The sequence below is a fragment of the Sphaerodactylus townsendi genome, linkage group LG11, assembly GCF_021028975.2.
Source record: "Sphaerodactylus townsendi isolate TG3544 linkage group LG11, MPM_Stown_v2.3, whole genome shotgun sequence".
NCBI lineage: Eukaryota > Metazoa > Chordata > Lepidosauria > Squamata > Sphaerodactylidae > Sphaerodactylus > Sphaerodactylus townsendi.
This window is the reverse complement of record NC_059435.1, coordinates 31,426,297-31,452,663: the sequence shown is the minus strand read 5'-3', so window position 1 is coordinate 31,452,663 and position 26,367 is coordinate 31,426,297. Positions and strand designations below refer to the sequence as shown.

The window sequence follows — 26,367 nt, the reverse complement described above, 5'->3', positions numbered from 1 at the left end:
TCCTTGTGCAAAGGAAACAAATTTGCAGACATGTAGAAATATGCAGACACGTAGAAAACAAACTGGAAAGGAGAGGACTATACTACCCTTTCCCACTGAAAGATCTAAGTGTGGTAGATAGTGCTTCCGCTGTTAAAAATAGTCCCTTGGTGTTTGGGGCAGGTTCGAGGGGTCTTGGGAGGATTGCCACCACTGCCCTGCAAGGCCCAGTTTGGTGTTTGGTGTGGGGGAGGATTGGAAGGGGAGGAAGTGGCAGTGGATGAATTCACAATTCCACTTACATATTTTGGTGGGAAAGAGTATAGAACTCATCTCTTTTGCTTTTGATGAGCAAGGTGGAGTGGTGTGTTGAATCATCCACTCTTAGCCAAACTTCTGTCTGCATTCTGAAACTAAAAGTTATTGTTCTGTGCTTTTTTTTTAAAAAAAAGTGTGGCTTTGGCCTTGAGATATGGAAGTAAAGTCATGAAATCCATAAAGTACTTCAGTTTTCACATACAGGGGTATTCTTCCCCACATGGAAATTACCCCATGGCATATATTTACTAAAACAGAGAGAAGCCTGGGCTATTTGTCATGACAGCCTTGTGACAGGGATTGCTTTGGATGACCTTCCGTACTCATTTTTCCCCCAAAGGCAAGCACTTGCAAAAAATCACCACTTCTCAGAGTAGCAATGGGACCTGACATTTGGCCCAGATTCAGGGCAGCTGATGCAGCCTTTGTATGCTGGAAGGGATGAAGTCCAAGGCAAGGTTACTGTTTTGAATGTTCAATGATCTCCATCCCACACATAAATGTACATTTAAAAGGCCAGAAGTACACTTTATTTGTATTCGCATCTATCACCCTTCCTTTCTGGTGGGCTGCAGCCCTGGAGGGCCACTGAAAGCCAGGAGCAACCTGAGCCAAGAAGTCCCCAACCACGCCAGCATGGTGTTGTGGTTAAGAGCAGGTGAATTATAATCTGGAGAACTGGGTTTGGTTCTCCACTCCTCCACCTGAGTGGCAGGGGGCTTATCTGGTGAACCAGATGTGTTTCTGCACCCCTACATTCCTGCTGGATGACCTTGGGCTGGTCACATTTCTTCAGAACTCTCTCAGCCCCACCTCCCTCACAAGGTGTCTGTTCTGGGGAAAAGAAGGGAAAGGAGCTTGTTAGCCACCTTGAGTCTCCTTACAGGAGAGAAAGGGGGGATATAAATCCAAACTTCTTCTTCTAAAAATGCATTAACTCAAGATAAGTAAAAAGAGCAATACAAATGTATAAATGATAAAGTGTACACAACGAAATCAAGCTTCAAAGTAACAGGCCCCCGCCCCCAGTAGCGTATTTTATAGATGTTACCCAAATCGGTTGTTTTGCACATATCACGGGATACATTTTGCCAATGAAACCCCACAAGCTCCTGCGTGGTATGCGCACAACTAGTCCCCGCAGGCTGCTTTATAATCCCTTTTCAGCTTTTCAGCTATGGAGGCGGCTGTTCACTCACTGCAAGAAACCTCCAGCGCTTCACAGAACGATTCCGAAAAGGAGGAGAACACGTGGAGGGGAACCCTTTCTTCGCCCTGGAAACCACAACAAAGCCATGTGAGGGGGCGTGACTGGCTGCCTCGCTGCTCCCCTTCCGAACTGGGTTGCGGGCCCGGCCCCCCGCCCCCTCGGGAGCTTTGCCCCCTGCAGCTGGACGAGGCGTCCTGGCGGGCGGCGCCGCACACAAAGCCGCCTCTGCCTCTGCCTCGCCCTGGCCCTGGCCGTTCCCGAGCAGCCCCGCGCGCAACGCGCCTCCCCAACGGGACTGCCCCCGGCCACGCCGCGCCGCGCGCGTTGCTGGTTGCTGGGCCGGTCCAAGGAGCGACGCTGCCTCGGCTCTTAAGGAGGGGCGCGGCGGGGGCCCCCTGGGAGTTGTGGTTCGCGCCTGACTGGAGATGGAGCCCCACCACCTGCAACAGCACCACCAGCAGCCGCTGCCCCCGCCGTCCTTGCAGCCGCAGCAGCCGCAGCGCGTTCGCTCCCAGACCGTCACCACCACCGCCAGCTCTTTCGCGGTCAGCTTCTCCCCCAGTTCCAGGACCCTCGCTTACGACAGGGAGTTCCTGAGGACGCTGCCCGGGATCCTTATGGTGGCGGAGATTGTAAGTGCTAAGATGAAATCCTCGTCTGGCTTTGCTGGGTGGAGAGGCAGATGCCAGATGGGGTGGCCCTCTCCAACTGTAGCCGCGGAACGCAGACAGGGTGTCATAGCCCCAGCTTTGCTCAACAATTAGGGATCAGTACCTTAGAAGTAGGATTCTTGTTTTATTGATAGCAAGCATAGGATGATAACTTTATTGGCTGAACTGGCCAGATCTTCTTAAGTTGCAGCGGGCACCTTGAGAACTAACAAAGGTGCTCCAGAGTTAGCTCACTTCATCATATGCTGAGACCGGTGTTCGTCCTATAAGTGTACATTGCCCTGAGCACCTTCTCAGCTCCTTGGGATTTTTGATCGCTTTTCCTATCCACTGTTTTATTATTTTATGTCAGCCTTTCGGTTGATCTAAATCAGCAAGTTTCACCTTTTGCAACTTTGGGTTGTTCCGCATTGTTAGAGGTCTGAGGAAATAATGGATTAACTTTGAAAATAAAACCCTTCCGCAGGGAATTGGCACTAGGTGGTTGTAAAATGGGGGAGGGGTGTGCTTTAAGCCAGGGAGCCTTTCTTGGCTTCTTTCCAAAGTGAAGTTGTCAGTGGGCGCAGGAGTCCAGTGTAATGTAGTGGTTAAATGTGTGGCTTTGAGTTCTGGGAGCTCTGAATTCAAATCCCTGCTCTTCCGTGAAAGCTCACTGGGTGACTTTGGGCCCATCAGTCTCTTAGCCTAACCCACCTCACAATGTTATAGTTGTGAGGATAAAGTAGAGGAAGGGAGAAGACCTTTGGAAGCCACCTTGGCTCTCCACTGGGGACAAAACAGAGTGTAAATATCTGAATAAATTATAAATATGTCATTCTGTCATATGCATGGACTACATCACTTTACCTGTAGTAAAGAAAGAACAGTCTGCACGCGCACAGTGTTACTTTCCCTCCTCATATTACTTCATATGTATCAAGACTGAATCTTGGCATGGAAAGGCAGGCCCCACATCATCATAGAGGAATGTGCAATGTTTATAGGGAGATGTGAGGTGAGGCAGCAGGATCTGTTTCCTCTGGGTGGCAACATGAATAAGTATCAATGGAGGTGTGAGGTAACTATGTGTTGTAGAGCCCTGGGTCAAGTGGAAAATACAGAAAGAAAACACATTGAAGATCCCACCATTGATAAAGGGGAGGGATATCTCTGAATGTTCTGTGTGATTTGGATCGCAGAGGTGTAGTCCAATCTCTTGACTCTGTTTTGGCCCAAGAAAACTTCCCCTACCCCTTTAGTAGTAAGGTTATTTCTCCTTTTCTCCTCACTGATTTTGTTCAGGGTTTGCCTCTTGCTGAGCTCATTGTCACCCAATTTGTTGTGAATTCATTGAAGCCTGGCAGACATCTTGGGCCACAGAGATTTCACACAAAGAATGTGCTCCCGAGACTGACCCCTGGGCTCCTTTTTCCCAGTTATTGGAATGCAAGCCCTTGGCAAGTACCTTAGGCTTGTCTTCAGTGGCTTTGTCAGAATAGAAGAGCTATAGTAAATGTTGATCTAGTATGAACAGATTCTTGTTGTCAACAATGAATCCCTGGCAGCACTGCCTGAGTCCAGGTGTCAAGTGGATAACTGAAGTACAGTGTAACTTGGTGCAATCACATCATACTTTTATCTTTGACAAACACTTGTGGAACTGTGGGTGAGAATCTCATTCCCTTAGGCCTTTGGTAGTGAAGAAAGCCGCTCTGGAATGCAGCTAACAGGCACAGGAATCCATTCTCAGAATGTCTGCTGAGAGACAGCTGCGAAGAAAATAGAGAGTGTGGAGATATCTCAATAACTCATGATAAGGCTATGTGGTAAAATGTGGTAAGTCTTCAGACTTGTACTGCAGAGCCAGAACGGAATAATGGGTGACGGTGTTGATGCAGAATCTGGGAAACTGTTCCTGTTCTCTTTCAGCTTAGCCCACTTCACAGTGTTGTTGTGAGAATGAGCTGGCAGGAAGGCAGAACCCAATATGCCATGCTCTGCTTTTTGGGAGATTCAGATATTTATACGGTTCATCAGTCTACATCTTTATTTTTAGCAATATTACCTCACAATTTGTGCATGCATATCTTTTCCCCTTGCCTCCAGAATAATTCCATTTGAATTTCCTTCCATATATGAGATAGGGTGAAACCTGCGTGGGAGGTATGATATGGGATAGCCGTCCATGTGTTTCACTCCCCAAACTCATACATGAGGAAGTTGCATCTGGCTGTAGCTTCCCAGCATAAGTATGCTGCACGTGAATTAAGTGTAACAGATCTAGACATAATGGTTACCAATTAAGATGGGAGGGGGGATTTAGATGTTGATGTCCTAACAGCTTTCCATGTCAATCTTGGGAACTTCTGGATGAATTACAGACTGATCAAAATAAAATCCATGGGATTTTAATTGATTTGAATAGGAGGTATACACTGTGTAATACTATCCTATTACTATATTTGAGATTGTAAACTGATTACACATTTTAAAAGATTAAACTTAAATATGAATTTTCTGTCTTTGAACCAGTGACTTGATTGCATTTCAATATATTTACACATTGCAAGTGCCTTTTTAGGGGTTCTAGAAAGAAATAAGAGTAGTTTCTCTTAGCTGAAGGTAATTTACTAAACTAGCACAAAGAGCGATAACATAGGGTAGCATAATATGGGACCACACCAAATGTTTTCGAAGCTTCAGTATATTCAAGGCCCATCAATACTGTGGCAGATCCAGTATGAAAGATATATGCATTCTGATTCCAGCTGAGCATTATTAGCTTATATAGCTCGTGTCTCTTACTATTTGGAAGACAACCATTATAATTTTCCTTGGTGCAGAAGGTTGTGTACTAACTTTGGATATTGACAGAAAGAAAACACCATCTTTAGGCATCTTTGTTATCAAATCTGAGTCTGATATGGTTGTGGGTACTCATACCCCAAAACTGTTGCATTTGCAAACCTCATCAATTAAATAGTAGACTAAGTTGAACCCACAATTGAACTTTTGATTACACCAAATCAATTAAACCTCATTGTTGTCATTTTAGTAGTAGTTAATTGTTCACCACAAGCATTTCAAATGCATGCAGTGTGTTAGCACTAATCTCATTTATTGTTATGCCAGCTCTTTAAGGAAAAAACCCTAATCAAGTGTGGTTTTATTTCATATACCAATAATTGAATACAGTGTCTTCTTGGATAGCAGCACTGAATGTAGAATGCTGGCTCAGTTTTAGCCTGCCAGAGCAACCACTCAAAGTAATGGCTGTTCAAAACCCAATTTGTTTTTGCCATAAGTACAGTGGAGGGTGAAAGGCATGTGTTAAAAGTACTAGGGAATGTGACTTTGACTCACATTTGATGTGTTCCAAGGCCTTTATTTTTAATGGAGATTATGTATGTTCAAACAGCTTCCATATGCAAAATATATGTCTTCACCCAACTTGCATCTAGAGAAAAACTTTTATTTTGTTTGGAATTCTATGTGACTGTAAAAATCTATCAACTGAGATCCATCTGTAACTGGAACATTTATGTTTCCTGAGCCTTTGTTGAACAAGTTTTATTTATTTTGCTATTTAAAATGTTTATAAAGCTCTCTTTCTTCAGGGCATCTCAGAAACCAAGTTATTTGCACATTCGGGAGTCTAGCCTCTAAAAACTCAGGCAAAATAAAACAGCAGTCCAGTGGCACCTTAAAGAACAACAAATTTATTCAAGTATAAACTTTGGTGAGCCAGAGCTCACTTCATCAGAAGCACAGGAGTGTAAATCCACCAAGGGCAATTTAACATACACAACAGAGAAGAAGGAGAGTTTGTGGTGTTGTAAATATAGATTTCTGACATCTCAGAACATAAACATTAAAATACTTTAAGTGACTTTTTAAATGTGCCACTAGTGATCCAATAATTGATACTAATGTATAAAGCCGGACATATTACCTCTATGATCCAGAATATGGCTGCTGCAAATCATCATACACAGTGGTAATGTTTTGTTTTCCAGTACAAAGAAACGCTAAGTAGTTAATGATTAGGGTAGCTAAAACACTTTGTTCCACTTCTGTATGAAATTGCTTGTCTCTACCTTTTGTGTATTGTTCTGCTTGATTGCGTGGCTTTGATGGTGAGGTAACAACCATTTGTTTTGATGATGGTGGTAGTGGTAGAAAGCGCCATCAAGCCACAGCTGATTTAGGGCGACCCAGTAGGGTTTTGAAGGCAAGAGACATTTGGAGATGATTTGCCATTGCCAGCTTCTGTGTGATAATCCTATACTTCCTTGGTGATCTCCCATCCAAGTACAGCCAGGAAGAATACTTGTTAGCTTCTGAGATCTAACAAGATCCGGCTAGCTTGGACCATCCAGGTCAGGCCGTTTTGACTGTGTGTACTTTGATTCTTTGAGAGTGTACATCTACTGTGCTTTTTCATTGGAGATAAACAGCAGAGTGACTTCATTCCCTTTCCTGTTGTTTTCGAACAAATCCTGAGAAATAATGCATAGGATCATCTAAGAAATATTGGGACAGCTCCAGAATGAAAAGAAGAATTCAGTTACAAAATACGAAGTTGCATGAGTCCATATGAAGCAGAGTATAATTTGCAAGGAGTTGCAGTCGTCTTTTTGTTCATTTCCAAGTTGGGTGTGTGCCTATATGTGATCACATTGTAAATTACATAGAGGAGGAAGGGTTCTCAAGCCCTTTCAGTGCCCGTAGGTTTATGTTCACAAAATATTGAGGATGTTCTGAAATTAGCTCTATCAAATATTTAGGTAGCAATCCTAAACAGGCCTACTCAGAAGTAAATCCTACTTTATTCCATGGGGCTTGCTCCCAAGAAAGCATTCTTAGGATTGCAACCTTATGACATCAAGCTTCATTGCTCTTTTTGAATTCCATGAATGCACTTTCCTTCATGATGATTTTCTGGTCCCAATTTGCAATAAGGTTTTCAATACCTACTAGAAAACTTAATCTATTTAAGTTGGCTTTGTTTTTAGTAGAAGGCAGTACAGTGCTCAAAAAATGGCATCCATCCATTTGAAGATATTCTTCTGGATGCTAGCTTGCTAATATATAAGGTTCATGAAAGGCTCGTGAAAGGTAGGAATGCACAGGTAGAACTTTCCCTATTAGCAGCATCTCCATGCCAGAAACAGCTTCACTTGCTGATTTCTGCCTGTTAACACTGGTAGCAACTCTTAATAATACCTGTGTCTGTCTCTGCTGCAATTTTGTGCCATGATACGCTTTCAAGCTGTTACAGATCCTTTTGCTGAATGTTCAGGTTGCCAAGGATGGTGTCATCAAAGTGTTTACTTTTGTCAATAGGAGAGGGCTTCAGCTAGGGTATATTTGAAGAGACTGTAAATTATTAGTAAGCCAAGAGGCTACGGAAGTCCGGCTTTTCAACTATTTTATTATTCCGGAAAAAGCACCTATCACAGCCTGACAATTCTTACCAGCTATTACACTGGAATTTTGTTGTTTGGCTTTAGTGCTGAATGTTAGACAATTGTTCTTTAGGTTGTCCAGAGAAAAGCCAAGCTGATAGCTTACTAATACACAGAGCTCCCACTACTTTTCCTCTGTAAAGACTGTGCACTTTTAACAGCTGGACAAAACATGGGACTGTACAGGTGAAATATTCCAGTGTAGGGGTTAACAACAGTGGACTTTAATCTTGTGAACTGGGTTTGTTTCCCCACCCTTCCACATGAAACCTACTGGGTGACCTTGGACTAGCCACAGTTCTCTCAGAACTTTCTCAGTACCACCTACCACACAAGGTGCTTGTTATGTGAAGAGGAAGGGAAGAAGTTTGTAAGCCACTTCGAGACTCTTTACAGGAGAGAAAGGCAGTTGCTTGTGTGCCTTGAGCAGTAGTAGTATGTGGTTGTGTTGTGTTGATAGTATCTCTTTTATTTAATCAAAAGTGGAGAGTAACAGAATTAACATACAAGTAAAGTAAGTGATTGTCAGAGTATTGCTTTTAAAATCATTTTAACACAACATCTAATCATTGTATATTGTTTCACTCATAAATTCACAATTGTGAGAGTTCTTTCACGCCTCGAGGCTTCTCATCTTACCTGCCGCTTCTGCTCACACGCACCATGTCTCCCTCCATCACTTGCACAACAGGAAAAGATGGCAGGGTATTATTTGTAGTGTTGTGTTTTCCAACTCAAATCTGAAGCCATCCAAGTTTCAAGAGCACTTCAAGGACAAACATGGCAGAGCTGATCTAAAGGACATGATGTTGGGTCACTGAAAATCAAAAGAGCTTGTTTTGATTCACAAGGAACTCTTCCAAAATTAGGTTTCATTTCTGTTGAAAAACCACCACTTCTTGCTTCATACTAAGCAGCATATAAAGTGACCGAATCCAAAAAGCCCCATACAATTGCAGAAGATCTCTTCAAGCCATGTGCACTGGAAATGGCAACAATTGTCCTGGGCAAAGAAGCAAGAAAAAAAATTGAACAAGTGCCCCTATCAAATAATATAATTTTTAACCGAATCAGTGATTTGAGTGAAGATATTTTGGACCAAAGCATCTCAGATGTCAGAGCTAGTTCTCTTAAAATCTCTATTCAGTTGTAAGAGTCAACTGATGTATCCAACTGTAGTCTATTCATAATGTTAATGAGGTATGTCAATGATGGTGCTGTAAAGGAAGAGTTCTGTTTTGTAAATATCTGAAAACAAGCACAACTGGAAAGGATGTGATGCAGCTGGAGAAATTCTTCTTTGCCAAACATGATTTAGATGTCAAAGTCATTGGTTCTGTGTGCATTGATGGGGCACCTTGCAGTACTTGGAAATAAATCCAGGTTTCCACATTGATGAAAAAGGAGATTATGAACTTGCAAGTTACCCATTGTTTTTTTCATTGGCATGCTTGGCATCAAAAACATTACCTCCAAATTTAAAGACAGTTCTTGACATTTGTGTTAATATCATCAACTGAATCAGGGAATGTGCTTCGAACCATCACATCTTCAAATCATTTTGCGAGGACCTGGAAAGTGAGCATTCAGTTTTGCTTTTCCACACAGAAGTCTGTTGATTGTCCTGAGGACAAGCTTTGAACTGTGGGAAGAAATCAAAATTTCTCTGGAGGATCATGAATGAGATCTGATTGAAGCATTGGAATCACAGGCATTCACCCAAATGCCGGCTTACTTAGCTGACATTTTTACTCGTATGAATGACCTGAGTGTTCCTCTTCAAGGAAAAGGGATACGGTAAACATATTGAAGCCTTGTGTAAAGTTGAATGCCTTCAAAGCAAAATTATGTCTTTGGTGTTGAAGGATCGAAAGAGGCAGTCTCTCAAATTTTCCTTCACTATAGTCTGAGAAAAAGATGCTAGTAGGGTTTTATATACTCAACATGCTGGACCTTCTTTGTTGTGGAATGCTCTGCCTGGCTCCTAGTGCCTTCAAAGCCCTTCTCTCCCCCACCCCCCAAAATCAGTTTGAAAGTAAAAATACATTTTGGCATTCAAAGTACCACATTCAATAATGCACAAAACAATGACTTTGACAAAGGCAGCACATAAAAATGAATGCTAATTCTCATTTCGTTTGGGACTATATTCTAATGCGGAAGCATACAATTTTCTCAACGCTGCGTCTCAACTTACCGTACTAACATGTTTTTCTGAGACAGAGGCCCCTTCCCCACACGCAAAATAATGCATTTTCAAACCACTTTCACTACTATTTGCAAGTGGATTTTGCTATTCTGCACAGCTTCAAAGAGCACTGAAAGCAGTTTGAAAGTGCATTATTCTGCATGTGCGGAGTGAGCCAGAGTATAGAAAAGATGGTTGATGATGCTGGATCCATAAGCTCTGTTGTGCATGAAGAAATTGTGGCTCAATTGGAAATGCTATCAGAATCGTTTGATGGATATTTTGCTCCTGGAGACCTGAACATTTCAGAAGAATGGATCATGAATCCATATTCCTACAATTTGATGAAAAATCAGATGGTGAAGAACTGAAGAAAGATCTTACTGGTTTGCAGACAAATTGAACTCTTGAAATTCAATTTGAAAGCAAGACTTTGGAGGAGTTTTGGTGTGCAGCACTCAATATGTTCCCAAGATTTTGTGGAGAAGCACTGCATGTCCTCATTCCATTTGGAACAACATACTTGCGTGAATCTGGATTCAGTTCTCTTTTGTCAGTCAAGACAAAATCTAGGATATCACCTGTATCCAGAGACAGACCTGCAGATGGCAGTCAGCAAAGTTTCACATTTTGACAAAATCACTAATGAGAAGCAGGAGCAAAGAAGTCATTTAATTTTATGTTCATAATTGGGAAGGATTTCATGTTTTACAGTTTTTTCTAAATAAATTGGAATCTAATAGCTCAATTTATATTTGTATTTTATGCACTAAGTTAAAAGCTGATTTTTAAGTTCAATTTGTTCACCCACAGTATTGTACGTTGTGCAGTTTGTGGTTCAAAAATTAGAAAATAAGACTTCTTCATCTTCTAATATGATATTACTTTTGTAAGGGTGCAAACATCAATCAAATGTTTCCTACGGGTGTGGAGCGTAGAAAAGGTTGGGAACCACTGAATTAGAACATTGGCGGCACACCAAACAGGATAGTTTTTGTTGGTGCAGAAAAAGTGTCATTTATTAGAGCGGCCTTTTCTAAAATAAGTGTTGAGTGATTTTGGTATAGGACAGAAATTCTAAACATGGGCATCTTAATGTGTGATACACCTTCAGTCTGAATTGCAAAGAACCCTTGTATTTCTAAACAAACTAATTTCAAAGATGCAAGATGTCCTTTAAGGTGCAATGTTAGGGGCAGCAGATTCTAATCTAGTGAACCAGGTTTGTTTCCCCACTCCTACACATGAATCCTGCTCGGTGACCTTCAGCTAGTCACAGTTTTTTTCACAAGTCTCAGCCCCACCTACCTCACAAGGTGTCTAATGTGGGGAGAGGCAGGGAAAGAGTTTATAAGCTACTTTGAGACTCGTGGTTGAGAAAATCTAAACTCCTCCTCTTCTTCCTTTCTTGTTTAGTACGTGCATTTAGATTTTAGCCATTAAGATCAGATCAGATAAACATTTCACTTTGTATAGGCTGAAAACAGCAATAGTGAAATAATAAAACCTATGTATGATTATGTTATCTTTACACCATCAAAGAATCTCAACATATCGATGACATCTCAAGAGTATCAGTTTGGTAGGGTTTCCGGTTTTAAATTAACCAAGCCAAATCACAGTTGATGGATCTATGTATGGATTAGGAACACACAATTAAATGTTCGGTCATACCCAAATATAACAAAGGGTATTAATTATATAGGTATTTGTTTGCATAGTGATGTTTATAAAATCCTAACTCTTTTTCCTGTGTATAAATGACACTTCTAAAAAGATTAATCAGCTATTAGGAAGGAGAGATCTACTTTTAATTCCTCAGACCCTTTCCCTGCCAGACAGGTGAGCTGCACAATTGCTGATTGGTTGACATGAGTAGTCCTGGCTTCTTTGGGTATGTATACTGTTGGATTGAGGTCACAGTGTATAATGTGTGCACATGATCTGGTTCCCCGCCTACTCCAAATGTCAACAAACTATAAACATGAGGTCATCTAACATCTGTCACGGCTGCTAGTAGAATTAGCTGCAATGGTGAAGTTCACACCAAAACTGAACAACTAAAATCCAACAAGAGACTATTCTACCCAAGCACATCTGGGTTTGTAGTGTTGGTAACATTGTTGTTTTGGCTACAGATGTTACTTACACTTAAGATCTGACACATTAAATAAATTTAGAAATCTTTGTTTCCTATACACTAAAAAATTCCATATTTATAATAATTGTCCTTATAAATGTATTGTCGAAACTTTCACATCCAAAATGAACTGGCTGCTGTGGGTTTTCTGGGATGTGTAACCATAAACTGTAAGTTTTTGCTCCTGACATGCCTCTGAAGATGCCAGCCATAGATGCAGGCAAAACAACCAGTTCATGGCCCCACAGCCTGGAAGACTCATAAGTCAATGCCTTTAAAAACTTTTTTCTTGCATAGTCTTTCATGAATTTGAGCCCATTTGGTCAAACTCCTATTTTTATGAATTCCAGACTCATCTAAATCCCCTGTGTTCAGACTGTACTTTAGCTGAAGTAAAATTTCATGTTTCGGTGTGTCTTTAATCAGAAATCATTTGTGTGTGCTGTGTTTGATACACACACACACACACAAACACTACACAGAACAGAACAGAGAGGTACCAAATTTGCTTTAAAAACACATAATTCTTTTAAACTGTGCTTCCTGTTCGACCTACAGTTTCCTGGGCATGTTTCCTGAGAAAATGTTTCTCAATGCTTAATTTTGTTTGTATGTGTGTTTAAGGGGTGGGGATGAGGACTGCAGTTGGGGGATGCAGAAATCATGAAAGGTAAGCCTTGGAATGTGCCCTGAGCACAACGAAAACAATGGAGGGATTGACAGGGAGATGATGAAGAGTTCATACTTTTAAATTGAGTGAAGAGCCTCCAGAGGTGGGGAAGAAAACACAACATGGTTTGTCCTTTTTATGCAAAAAGTTTTTTGCTCTGGTTTTGGTTTAACAGCCATAGCTAAGCGAATGCATTCATAGTGATTTTTTAAAATTTTTGGCTTGCTATATGAACTTGTGGCTTCTAACCTGCTCCCTTGTTTACAAATCAGTAAGTCATGTGTATATTCTCTCATACAATTCTTGTGGATAATCACTTGAAAAGCATTAATTGCAGCTTCTAAATTGTCATGGTAGAATAATATGGTATCAGCAAAGGTGTCTGTTTATTGTTTAATCGTTTTATGAAACAGTGGATCCTTAGACATTTTCAGCAGAAAACTAAAGCACTGGAAAATGTTCTGTCCCACCTTCTTTCAATGAAGCCCTGGGAAATATAAAGCTTTTGGGGTAGCAGTTGAATTTCTTCTTCATTTCCTTTTCCCCTGTTTTTCCCTCCTTATCTGAGTTTCTTTCTCTGCAGCATTTGCAGTCTGCGAGCACAAGAACAACATAGAAATTCTGAATTAATCACTCTGCGCTCACCATTTTAAGCATGCTTATTAGTAAGCCTGGGAATGAACGCCTAACTAGGCGTTATGTGTTATGCATAGTTGTCACTGACCTGGATCTCCCTAGTAAAATGTAGAAGTCATACAAATGTGACATCATATTCAGTGTTTCCCCACCCCTGCTCCAGTTCATTGGTGGATGCTTGTAAGGAGTGGGAAAATCCTGTTTATAAGAATTCATGCAGGGAGCAGCATGCTTCCTCTAATCCCTGATCAGTTTATTTGCAGATATGCATCTACTGCTATTTGGGTAAGTACTCCAGGATATCATTTCAAGCACCCAGCTTTTGGGAAACAGTGTGCAGACAAAGTGCATGCGACACAATTTCAGATTTCTGAAAAAAAATTCTGACATCATCAAAGATCCTGACAAAGGGGGGGAGAGGCTGTTTTTCATTATGAGCAAGCATGGTAGCCTATTGGAGGACAGGTGGCAGGCTCTCTCAGCACCACAGTGGGGCCTGAGAATAGTGGCCTAAAAATGATGAAATTTAAGTAAACTAATGAAGGAACTTCCTACTTAATAAGAGGAACAAAGCTACATGGATATACTCCAGGAGCTTCAGCAAGGAACCTGTTGTCTTTAGCCAAAAACATTCAAACCTGTCAGCCCAGGATGCCTCATTGTTTAGGTTATTGGCAAAATCACAATTGCTATTTTTGGCTGTATGGATGCTATCTATCAACATCTCAGTCAGTCATGAGATACTATTGTTTTACAAGTATCTATTGGCAGTCTCCTAGAGAATACTCTTCTAGCTAAATTGGGTGTTGAAGTCCTATACACCAATATCCTGCACAAAGACAACGTATCAGTCATCAAGAACATTATCCCAGACAATACCATGGCACACTTAAACACCAAGCTTAGCCACTTCGTCATTGCTCATAATTAGTTCAGATCTGGTGACTATCTGTACCTCCAGATTAATTGCATCACCACTGGCACCTGCATGATTCGTATGTATGCAGAAATATTGACGTTATAGTGCTTCCTCAATTCCTAAACACCTTTATCAGTTACAGCTTAATTATCTGGAATGAGGAGAAGGAAACTCTCAAGAGATTCCACCAGAATTTCCCACAACTTTTACCCTACAATCAATTTGAGCCAATCACTGTCCACTTTCTGGATTTCACTAGACACAATGGACCTAGAAGCACCACACCATGTCAGAAAACCTCTGACCATAACATAGATCTGCATGTTCCTAGCTACTACTGATAGCATACCTCACAATCTGTTATTTACACCCAAGCCCTTTGTTTCAGCTGCATTTGTTCCAGTTCTTTGAACAGACTTACACTTGAAGGATTTATACCAGACATTCTTGAAATTACAGTCCCCACACTAGGAAGTGAGGAAATATTATTATGTCCCAGACTGGTACCTAGAAATAGCCTACTACAAGATAGGCTCCAAAAAGATTATAACAGAATGTTGTGGGTATCACTTAAGAGTTCCCAGATCAATTCAGTCCAATGCATCAGTGGTTAACTTCTCACCATCCTGAACAATGGTGCTTAGGTATTTCCTTGCTTCCAGACAACCATCCACAACCTAAAATTGCTTCTTATAAACAACGAAGGGCTATCTAACAGAGACATATCTGGGGGCTAGACTTTGCAACAAGCCAAGATAACTCTCTCCCCACTCAGGTAGCATTATTGCAGGATCATCAGCCACACCATCTTGGGCTCACCTGCTTCCTCCAGAGCGATGTACAGCATCATGTATCAAAAATGTCATTTTGCTGTTTGTACTGGACAGACAGGTCAATTTTGCATACAAAACAACAAAATGAAAACAAATGTGACCAAAGCAGTCAGAAAATCATGGGAGAACACTTCAGTCTTCCAGGACCCTGTTGCTGGTTTGAAAGTCAAGAAGAGAACTTTCAAGGGAAATTCTATCATGAAACTTCTAGAGTAGAATTTATTGCCTTTCGTGAGGTTTTAATAAGGAACTGTGGTTCCTTAGCCATTGTTAGTCTTAATTAACTTAGCAATGGAACACGGGTATTGCATTATTATAATTTACTGATATTGTGAATGGCCTCTGAATTCTCCTTGATTACATTTTCATCTTAGATAATCACATCTCACCTGTACCCTTCCTACATTTCATGGCCGCTGACCCTGAGGTTTACAATATTTTTCCTCAAAACTTCATATATCTGTCTGCCAGAGAAAGACCTATCTCTTTCCTCAGGTGAAGCAGACCTTAGTCTACAAAAAAGTTTGTGCTAGAGTATATGGTTGTTAGTTAGAAAAGCTACAAGGCTTGTGTTTTATTTCTGGGACAACAGACTAACTTGACTGCTTGTCTGAAACTGCAGACAAATTAGTATTACTGTGATGAGGCCATCAAATTCTCTACAACAAGCCTAAGTCCACCAGCAATGTGGTGAAAATTGCATTAGCTGTTCTGGAACAGATCAATGTAGGGAGGGGACTAAAATCAACATTAAAATTAAACAGTAGTAAAGGTATTTTTGCCCTGCAATAATATTCTGCAATCCTTGAGACTGATGTCTGTGGGATAATTTTCATACAAGGATTAGTCTTGTGAAATCTCAAATATATGCACATGTAATTAAGAGACTATGGTTTTGTTTGAGTCCCTGGGTACAACTAAGACCAGATTATGGTAGATGAGTCAATGGTTGTCCATCCATTTCAGGCCACCCTAGCTCCAAATATCCAGTTCTTGTTCATGCTCCAAGCCATTCAAACCATCAGTTTTAATGGGAAAGAATTAAGCACTAGTTTAAGTCCTCCATTTAAATTAATGTAGCTAAAAAAATTCTCTTCAGGTTTCACTTTCTACCTAGTAAAAACCACTGAAGCCAAAATAAAGTAAATTGAAGAGAATCCATTTTGGATAACCATGACTTGGATACCATAGAGAAATGGAAGGTATAGACAAATGCAGATTTTTTCTTAGTACATTGGGAATCAAGCTATGAACCAGCAACAACTTCTTCAAAATGACAAGTCAAAAACCATTCTGATTTAACAGTTACTCTCATATCACTGTGAGCAATTAGTTTAATTATTAAAGGCTGGGTAACCTTAAAGTATATTGACTTCTTACAGCTCAGTCAAGAGAACTGCATAGCTGCTCAATTTGTCTTCGGAATTTTGCACACAGGTTATATAATGTCATTATTCCGGAGGTGTTGCCCTTATGTGCAGTACATTCACTCAGCAATTAGTCCTATTGAGGTCAGTGGGGTTTTCCTCCCTAGCAAGCATGCTTAGGTTGCAACCTCTAGTTGTTGCAGCAAAACCAACAAACAATCTTGTGGCACCTAAAAGTGCAATCCTCTGCAGAGTTACGGTTCTATGTCTGTAGAATTCAGTGGCCGTAGAAGGGTAATACCCCTGCCTATGGCAGCAGTTTTAAAATATTTTTATTGTGGCATAAACTTTCACAGGCTATAGTTTATTTGATCAGATACAAGCAGTTGGTAGATTCACAGGAGCAGGGAAATTTGATAATAAAAAGGCCCAGCCAGAGATACTTGTGTCATATTAGTATAAGTAACACAAATGTTTTGGTTGAATTGATACTAGGAATAGAGTTGGCATAAGGGTCTTAGTACAAAGGCTTTGTCAAGGGTTTATATCTTCACTGGACGATTCCTAGTTGCTTGTGAGTCCCTTCTTGTTGGAAGAGTGTTGTCTTTAATTAAAGTCAGGCCTTCTACCCAAAATCTGTGAGAAGGAGGAATCACAAATAGACTGTAGATCAGGGGTGGCCAACCTTGGCCATGCTGGCAGGGGCTGATGGGAATTGTAGTCCATGAACACCTGGAGCACCATAGGTTGGCCACCCCTACTATATATCCTTGATTATGTGAAGAGGCTTTAGCTGGGAGATGTAGGTGAGTCCAGTAGAGCACAGTTATTTTTCTGTTAGATCTGTCCAGAACGCATGATATAAACCACACACATTTTGGTTCCCCTCTAAAATATCAAGGATATCTTTGGGCATTCTTTGTACCCATGAAGTAGGATAAAATCTAAAAGAATATTTGCAAAATTATCCACCTTTTTATTTGCATATATTGCAGCTCTATTATAATTACTCCATCTTTTCAATTTGTGTATAGTCTTCAATTCTTTCTTACAATATTCTTTAACACTTCTATTTTCATGAGATTGCTGCAACATATTAACATCAAAGGGTTGGAGAGTCTTTACAAAAGTAATATCAAGATCCCCCCCCCCCCCCATCTGATAACAGCAAGTATATATTAAATCAGGAATTCATGTATTGTCTTCTATAATAATCTGATCAGACAAAATCCTTTAATGAGTGGTTTTGGGGATTTCTCTCTAGAATCTGGTCACCATCAGAAGTGACCAGACATATTGTGCTTAAACCAATTGACTTTTCTTTTGATCCAACAGAGCTAGGCTTTGGGGGCAAATATTTGCAGAGGAATGTAATCTCCTAAAAGGTGATGGTGTGCTTTAGAAATGTCATTATTGGGGCCAGTTGAAGATTGCATCTTCCCACCCAAGTGATAGTTGAAGCTGAATTCTTCAAGTTAGCTGCATATTGGTGTTTGCATTCTTTTTATAAGACTGTGTGGAAAAAGCAATAGTCTCAGAATTTATGTGACTGTAGGTTAACTTTCATTTTGACGGCTGAAGTAGGGAAAGCTCCTGAACAAAGTCCCTAGTAATTAGGAGGGCTGGGTTTCAGAGTGCTTGTATAGTTATTTGCCACTTCCAAGGGGTAGAAGGAGCTGAATATAACAGGCAACATAATAAAATTACAGAATAATTTTAGTTTCCTGGAAGTTTCCAGGAAACTACACACACATTTTTTGGAACACAATAAAAACTGAACATATTTAAGGCCCACCGATTTCATTGGAAAAGCAGATGAATGGAGATTTTATTCCCTTATTGTCCCAAAATTAGGGGGGAATTAGAAAAAAAATTCCCCTTGAAATGTACTGTTAGCATGCACACTGCAATCCTGTGTATAGTAAATTGGTAACTGTAGTCTAGGCCAACTGATTTCATCAAAGCAGTGAAAAAATAGCTATAATCATTGCCTACAAAATTTAGAGCAGGGGTATCATTTTTATGAAGGCTGGAAATGACATAAATGTGAGTTTGATCAAACTGGGCCCCTGTGAGGAGGGGGAGCATAGCTGCCTTGGCAGGTGAGCCCCCAGCAGGCTCGCCAGCCTAGATGAGCACTGTGGGGGGGGGGGGGCTTGCCTCAGTAAGCCCACAGTGGGCTCACCAACCCAGATCTGCACTGGGGAGGGTGGCTCCTCACGTCAGATGGGGAAGGGAGTGGCTACCTTGACTGGCAAGAAGGCAGCAGCTTCTTCTCTTAGCATGATTTGTTGACTGTTTCTCTTCATATCTGCCTTGCTTGAGGCAAACATACAGGTCAAAGGGAAAATCAGGCTGCATCTTGTGGGAAGGAATTAGCATGGATGAGGCACACATTCTTTCCATCTTCAGTTCCCCTGCCAGGCACGAGATTCTGAAGATAAACTAATTCTTGAGGGGAAAAACAAAACAGTAGTCCAGTGACACTTAAGAGAGTAATAATTTATTTCAGCATAGATGCTCTTGAGCTCACTTCATCAGATGCATGAGCTGTAAATCCTTAAGAGATATTTATCAAACTTACAGACTACAGAAAAGTAGGAGCAGGAAAAGGTTACAAAGAGAGGTCAATCAAAACAACAGTCAGTCAAGATCCATTGAGAGTAGATTAGGAACACTCCCAACTGCAGATAGATGGTTAGAGTAGGATAAACATAACATCAGATGTAATCAGACAAGGTGGGTGTGAGCCACTGATAAGCAGAACTAATTAACATGGGGAATGTTGTTATCATCTGTAGTGAGGAAAGAAATTCCAAAGGGAAATGTATTGAAGCGTGCTGGATGGATTGTTATGTAGGAACGTCATGACAGCACCTTTCTCTTGAAGTCCACCAGACAGCCATACCCCAGCTTTCCTATCAACTGTATTGATGGTAGAACAAAATTTGAGCCTGGCAGTGCTCCGAAGACCAGTATTCCTGGATATAAGATACTTATTTATTTAATCTAAGAGTTGAAAGGAACCACCATGGTCATCTCAGCTAGTCCAAACCTGTCAATGCATGAACTACAGCTATAATATCCCTGACAAGTAGGAGTCCCATCAATACTTAAAAACCTCCAACCACAAAGAATTTACCACCTCACGAAGGAGACTGTTCCAGTGTTGAACATACCTCAACCTCAGGAAGTTCTTCAAATTCAGATGAAATCTCCTCTGTTGTCATTTATATTCATTAGTCCAAGTTCTGTCATCCAACGTGACTAGTTAAAGCTTACTTCATCAGGCATAAAATGGAGGAAAGGGAAATGATGTAAGCCACTTTGGATTCCACTAGTGAGAAAGGTGATGGCTAAACAAAGTAAACAAAAAACATTGATGTAGATTTTCAAATGGATTATAATGAGAAAGGGATGGAACACGGTGTGTTTTTAGTTTCCAGTAAACCAGACAAATCCCCCACCACAATTGCTATGAGACTATGGAGTGGCACAAGCATTGTGGGAAAGTATAGCACACACAAGGATTGGTGTTAAAGTAACTGGAAGGGAAGTGAGAATCTTGTTCCTTGAGGTCTTTTCAAGTCATATTCCAAATCCCCTTTGGGAGGGAGAGTCATGAAAGATCACTCACCTTCCCTTGCATTCTGTCTCCACAAGGCAGGCCAGCCTCACACTAGGATCCTTGCTTCTACTGCAAAAGTGGATTAAGGATAACAAACTTTGGGAAGAGAGAAGATAGGTTTGGGCTCAGCATCGTGGACTGTGCCTTACAATATTGTTCTTGACATTGCAGCTTTTAAGTGCCAAAATGAGGTTTGTAGGTCCAGTAGTCAATACCATTGATTTTAAATGTGCTCATTTGTTTTCCTTTCCTGCTAGATGAGCTTCCTAACTTGGCACTGGAAAGTTGCAGTTCTTTAATTCTCCCTTCCACAAAGGCCTGCTGGAGTGCTTACCAAGTATTACAACACAAACACATTATTAATGTATGGTGTTTTTCCTTGTTAGAACTGAAGCTGGCTCAGGCTGTTATTGTCATTAGCAACTTGTCCGCTTCAGTTGCATTTGAACTTGAATGAGTAACGTACTACTGGGGGAGGGGGTACAGCCACAGTTTTTCATACTGTGGGGCTGGGGTTGCTGAATTTGGGGGATTCCTGGAGATTTGGGGGTGGAGTCAGGGGAGGGTCCTTAGCAGGTTATATTCCATATAGTCCACCCTCCAAAGCAGCCTTTTTATCCAGGGGAACTGAGCTCTAAAGTTGGGAGATCATTTGTAATCCCAGGAAATCTCTAGGCCCAACTTGGAGATCAGCAATCCCGTCTGTGACTCAGTCTTACACTGTGAGTACATGACCCGGAGTCCTGAACTTATACAGAATCCCATGAAGAGCTTATTGTCAGGCCAGTTCTGTGCAATCAATTTCTCTTCATATGAGTAAGAAAGAGCTTTTGTACAGAGGATCCAGGTTTGCTGCATTGTGGCTGACATCGTAGGAAGCTTCTTGAACCATTAGAACTTCCGCTTGTTTTTGCTTATGTGACTAGATAACATTTCAGGAAGGCAACACATGTGATCAGTGGCATACCACCACAAAGTGGTGCTTGGGTCAAGCCATGGGTGCTGTGCCTAGCCCCTGCCGAATTTTTCCATTCCCCATTCCCCTGCTACTGCAACCACAGAAAAAAACCCAAACCCCAAACCTTTTCTTCCATCCAAGCAACACCAGTTGTAGTCAGAGGCAAAGGTTCTCTGGGGGCATCTCCTGGACCCAGGCCAGGGCCAGCAGCAGCCAGGCATGCAGTGGTGGCATCTCAGTGGAAGGGAGCCGTCTTTGTGCTGCAGCCCTGCCCTCTTATTTGGCTGTGGCCCAGAGGCGCCCTTGGCTCCAAGTCACTCAGGGCCTTGTCCCCATAGGAGGAGGAAGATGGCAGAGAGAGGAGAGGATGGCTGCATGCCCAGGAAGCCTGCCCTGCAAGGGCAACAGGCCAGGCCCAGCCCAACCTTGCCCTCTCCACCCCACCCACCTGGCCAAAGCGCAGCACGCACCGCCCTCACATGCACATGGCGGCTTTACTGTGGTGGACTCTGGAGCTGTACTTTTTTTCCGCGGGGGGGCAGGGGGAGTTCAGGGGGCAAGGAGTTCGGCTGGGCCGGGGCGGGGGCCCAAAGTGTGCCCCCAAAGTGTGATCTCCTGACAGTTTTTGAAAGCCAATCAAATAAAATAAGCCTCAGATTCCAGGGTCTTGTGATTTTTTTTTCTTCCTTTGCATAACCATTCGCACGTTTGTGCTTCTGCTTTGTTTCTGAAAAGGCTGGATCAGTGGAGTCCAACCTTTTTGAACCTGAAGGCACCTTTTGAAACCTGACACAGTATGGTGGGTGCAGCCACAAAATGGCTGCTGCAGCTTACCTTCAGTCACACAGTACCATAACAGCAGCTGCTGCCATGGGAGTATTTTAAAAAAATCTTCACAACCAATGAAATCTTCTGTGGCTAATCAGAAGCCTTGCTGGGCAAAAGCCCTATGTAGTCCTGCTCACTTTCTAAAAGCACTCAGTGGGCACAAGGAAATTTGTTGGCGGGTGCCATGGTGCCAGTGGACACCATGTTGGAGACTCTTAGGCTTGATCATGACTATGAGAGATTCTTGATCATGACCATAAGAGATGCTTGATTTACTTTGAATCTTACTTTGCTGCTGCAAACTATCTAGCAAGGGATTTGCCTGTCTAGGTATTTTTTTTTGTATTTTAATATCTGTAAGCACTTTGCATGTGAAAGCCCAGATCTTCTGATAAAAATATGAATGGTCCCACAGAAAGAATATATTTATTTCTAAATGCATTTGTTTTTTTTAGATAAAGTATATTTCAGCTTTCTCTCTGAGCTACTAAGCTTTACTACAATAGCAGTGATTTAAAATGTCTTTTCTAATAAGCATCTGTAAATATTTTCCTGTGTTAAAAACAGATTTCACTGAACAATACTGGTGCCAGCTATATATAGGAGCTTTTATGTTGTCTAACAGGAAGATGGAGATTTAAAAACAACAAAGAAGACTGATGCTATTAATGAAGCAGATGCATACAGCATTGTTCTTTTGAAGCAGTTCGAAACTGTTTAAACAAACCAGACTGTGTAAATAAAGCTTTGGTGAGGAGTTGTTAGTAGTCTCTGTTCAGCATTCCTTGCCTAAAAAGAATGCTTTAAGTGTTTCTCAGGTGTAGCACAGGTTGAATAGCTAAGGCTTGGTTGGGAATATATTATGGGATATAACTCTTTCAAAGAAATACATGGTCAGCCTTAGACTCCTACGAATCTGGTTGTTGTGGGTTTTCCGGGCTGTGTGGCCCGGGTTCCCTCTGTGATACACCTCTGAAGATGCCACCTACAGATGCAGGCGAAATGTTAGGAACAAGATCTACCAGACCATGGCCTGGAAAACCCACAACAGCCTGGAAAACCCACAACAACCAGTTGAATCCAGCCGTGAAAGCCTTCGACAGTACATTGAACATTCCTAAGAATCGTTTGCAAAATGTTAGAAAGAGTGTAAAATGTCTTAGCAATAAGACTGCATTCAGACAATCACCTTAAACATAGGTCAGTAAAAATATGGACAGATTCTATTTATGCCAGATTTGTGTGCATGTCTGGTATCTCCCTTTTCCTCTTCTCAGTCCACCCTTGTATGAAGCATGAAGAAAGGATTGTGGTTTCAGAATAATGCCGACTATCAGTATTATACAAATATATGTTTCACAGGGTTGTTTTGGACTGCAGTAAGGTTAGTATCTGATGAAAAGAGCTTTGTATCTTGAGAGCTCATATTCTGAAACTCCTGTTGGTCTATAAGGTTTAACTGGAGTCGAATCTAACAAATACCGGTTTGCAGCTTCTGTCTGCGAACCGGGATCCTAAACCAGGACCAAACTTGGATTAATGTCCTGGCTTGCGGGAGGAAACCATAACTCTGGTTAAGCTGTGTCTTTGCACTTATATGTAACGAGTAACTGGAATTAGTCTTAAGCCACCTTCCTTCGATTATGCTTGCGCATGAAGGAAGGGGGAAAGAGCCAGCACCTATGCAAGCCTGGCACAAGCTGGGTTTGTGCAAATTTTTAACCACGCATAAATGGCACATATCAATGCATCCAAAGGAGCATGGCTAAAGATTCGAGAAACTCTTCTTGATTTTTTCCCAAGGGGAATAATCTGTGAAACATTCTAAATAATTAGATCATTTTTTACATCCTATATGTTGTTTTTTCTTTTTAACATATCCAAAATATTTACAGCTAAGCCACCTAATCTTTACTATGTTTACTTGGAAGTAAATTTCATTCTGCTCCAAGAGATTGATTCACTTCCAGTTAAACAGAGTAATCGCACTCAGAGACAAGCTTCAAAGGAAGTCAGGCAGCCCTGTCCAAATAGGAGGCAGCAGGCTGTGGTGTCTATGCGGCGCTGCTCCACCGCTTCCACAGAGGCTTCCCAAAGGCGGGGGGGGGGGGGGGGGGGCGGGCAAACTGCAAAAGTCTCCCCACCGTCCAGAAGCTTCAATGGTTGCAATGGATCTATGGTGCCCAACAGGATGGCCTAAGTCCCACCTGCAGCCCGCCAGCATAACATTGGCAAAGGCTGGGAGGCAGCAGATTAAGATCGGTTCCTCCCCTGGCAACACACCCTGGCCCTTGCTATGCTGGCAGTGGATGGGACCCTGGTGCAAGATCCAGTGCCATGTTCCAGTTTGGGAGGGTAGCTGCACATTGACGGGATCGCCCCTCCACCAGGGTAAGTGTGCCAGGGAGGGCAAGTCCCCCAGAGCAGTGGCACACCATTCCAAAGAGTTGGTTTCCCCTTTCCTTTGGATGGGGCTCTAGCACACCCTGACCTTTTAATCTGTTAATCTGTTGGTAGATTTTTTCCCCACCAGATATTTAATTCTATAAGTGGTTGTTTCCAACATACTTTTTGATTAGGCGTCTCCCCGCCCCCCTACCTTGCTTCATTATTATGCGTTGTGACATACCAAGGAAAGCTAAACATTTTAGCATCAGATAAATCATGCATACTGAGATTAGTGTTTCTGCATGGGATCGGTTAAACATAATGGGTGCAATCTAACCAAGTGTAGACATTCCCACTTCTCTTTGAAAGCAGTGGCATCAGAATATGCACTTTAAAGGCCATGCTTAGTTGTTTCAGTAAAACCCCCTTGGGCATGTGAATCGGGCCTAATGCACTGAGAAAACCCCCTCCTGTCTTTCTCAATAAATTATACAAATGGGACATTGGAGCATGAAAAGAATTTTAACAATAAAGATAACTTTATATAGGAAGTGTTGTTTTTGTCCTAGCTTTAATGCCTTTGTGGAAACAAATTAAGAATACATTTTTTAAAAAAATTAGACATATAATTGATCTTATTTTTATTTTTCAAACATTTATCAGCGTTGGGTGAGTAGGCAATCATGTGGCAAATTATGTTCAATGTGAATAAAAGGAAGATGATGCACATTGGAACATAAAAATCCTTATTTTCAGTATATGCTGATGTGATCTGAACTAGCTGAAACTGAGACTGAAAAATATCTTGGGGCTGTTGTGGAAAACTGTCAACTCACTGTGTGGTAGCAGTGAAAAAGGTAAACGCCTTGTATAAAGCTATGGTGTGGCCTTATTTTGAATATTATGTGTAGTTCTGTCACCATATCTCAAAAAGGAGATTGTAGCCTGGAGACAGAGACAGTCCAGAAAAACAGCAGCTAAGGAGGCATGATAGAGATTTGTACAATTATGATTTTGGTGTAGAAAGGAAATAGAGGAATCTTTTTCTCCCTCTCCCATAATACTAGAGGTGTCAAATATCAACACTGCCCCAACCCTACCAAAATAGCAAGAGAGAGAGAGAGAGAGAGAGAGAGAGAGAGAGAGAGAGAGATTAAAACCTACTAGCCATTTCCTGCTAACATTCTTTAAAACAAAACGATTTGCTATTTTTCTCAAGCAAGTATGCCAGGGCTGTCCAGAGCAACATATTCCAAAGAAAGGGAACCACTAAAACTAAAACTGATCCTCATACTTGCCAGCATTTTTAAGAGTAGGGATTAGAACCTACCAATTTTTTCACTCAGTTTCATCTAATTCCCCACCCTTATTAAAGCTCCAGTCCAGTCCCATGTGACTTCTGCCTCTATATTGTCACAATTTGCAGCTTAACTCCCCCCCCCCCCCAATATTTTAACTAGAGCTAGCAGGACCCAACCCTGAAGAACTCGGTACAGAAACTAATTTGATGCTTGACTACTTAGAAAACCTTCCTTGGTTACCGTATATACCGGCCTATAAGACAACTTTTTAACGCAGGAAAATCTTAACAAAAGCCGGGGGTCGTCTTATAGGCCGGGCACCCCCCACCCCCTGCTCGGACTTGCCACTGCCTAGCCCAAGGCTTTTTCCTGCTTGCTGTGCGGCTCTTGCCCACCTGCCTGCCGCCACCGCCGCCGCCGCCACCGGCCCCACACATCCCCCTCGGCTCAGGCTGGCTCCAGGTTGCCCTTCAGGCAGTCAGCCTGAGCCTCTGTCTATGATTTTCTTAAAAGGGCAATTCCCCAAAGACTGCTTAAAGGTGAAAGTTTCCCCTTTAAGCAATCTTTGGGGAATTGCCCCTTTAAGAAATTCAGAGCCGGGAAGAGACTGGCGGGAGATCTCCCCTCTTCCCCAGCCAGCCAGGCAGCCTCCGTGCAAGAGAGGAGCTCCAGGACAATCAGCCAGCCTCCGCCGAGGCCAAGGAAGGCCATCCAGGGTGCCGCTGCCGCCAGGGCTCTGTCCCGCCCCTGCGACGATCGGCCTGCCTCTCCTGAGGCCGAGGCCACACAGGGTGTCGCCGCTGCCTCTGCCACGGGGTAGTCTTATATGGCGAGTATGTGCAGAAATCTATATTTTAACTGGAAAAGTGGGGGGGTCGTCTTATAC

At 41.9% G+C, this 26,367-nt stretch overlaps 1 protein-coding gene across 1 annotated transcript in view; it reads left to right on the top strand.

Moving 5' to 3' along the window:
- Positions 1 to 1,490: 1,490 nt before the first annotated feature.
- Positions 1,491 to 26,367, top strand: part of CMTM8 (CKLF like MARVEL transmembrane domain containing 8) — a 39,971-nt gene continuing 15,094 nt past the window's right edge. Inside the window, exon 1 of the mRNA XM_048511807.1 lies at positions 1,491 to 2,139. Coding sequence (XP_048367764.1) covers positions 1,933 to 2,139 — 207 coding nt within the window. The 5' untranslated portion in view covers positions 1,491 to 1,932. The remainder of the gene's footprint in view (positions 2,140 to 26,367) is intronic.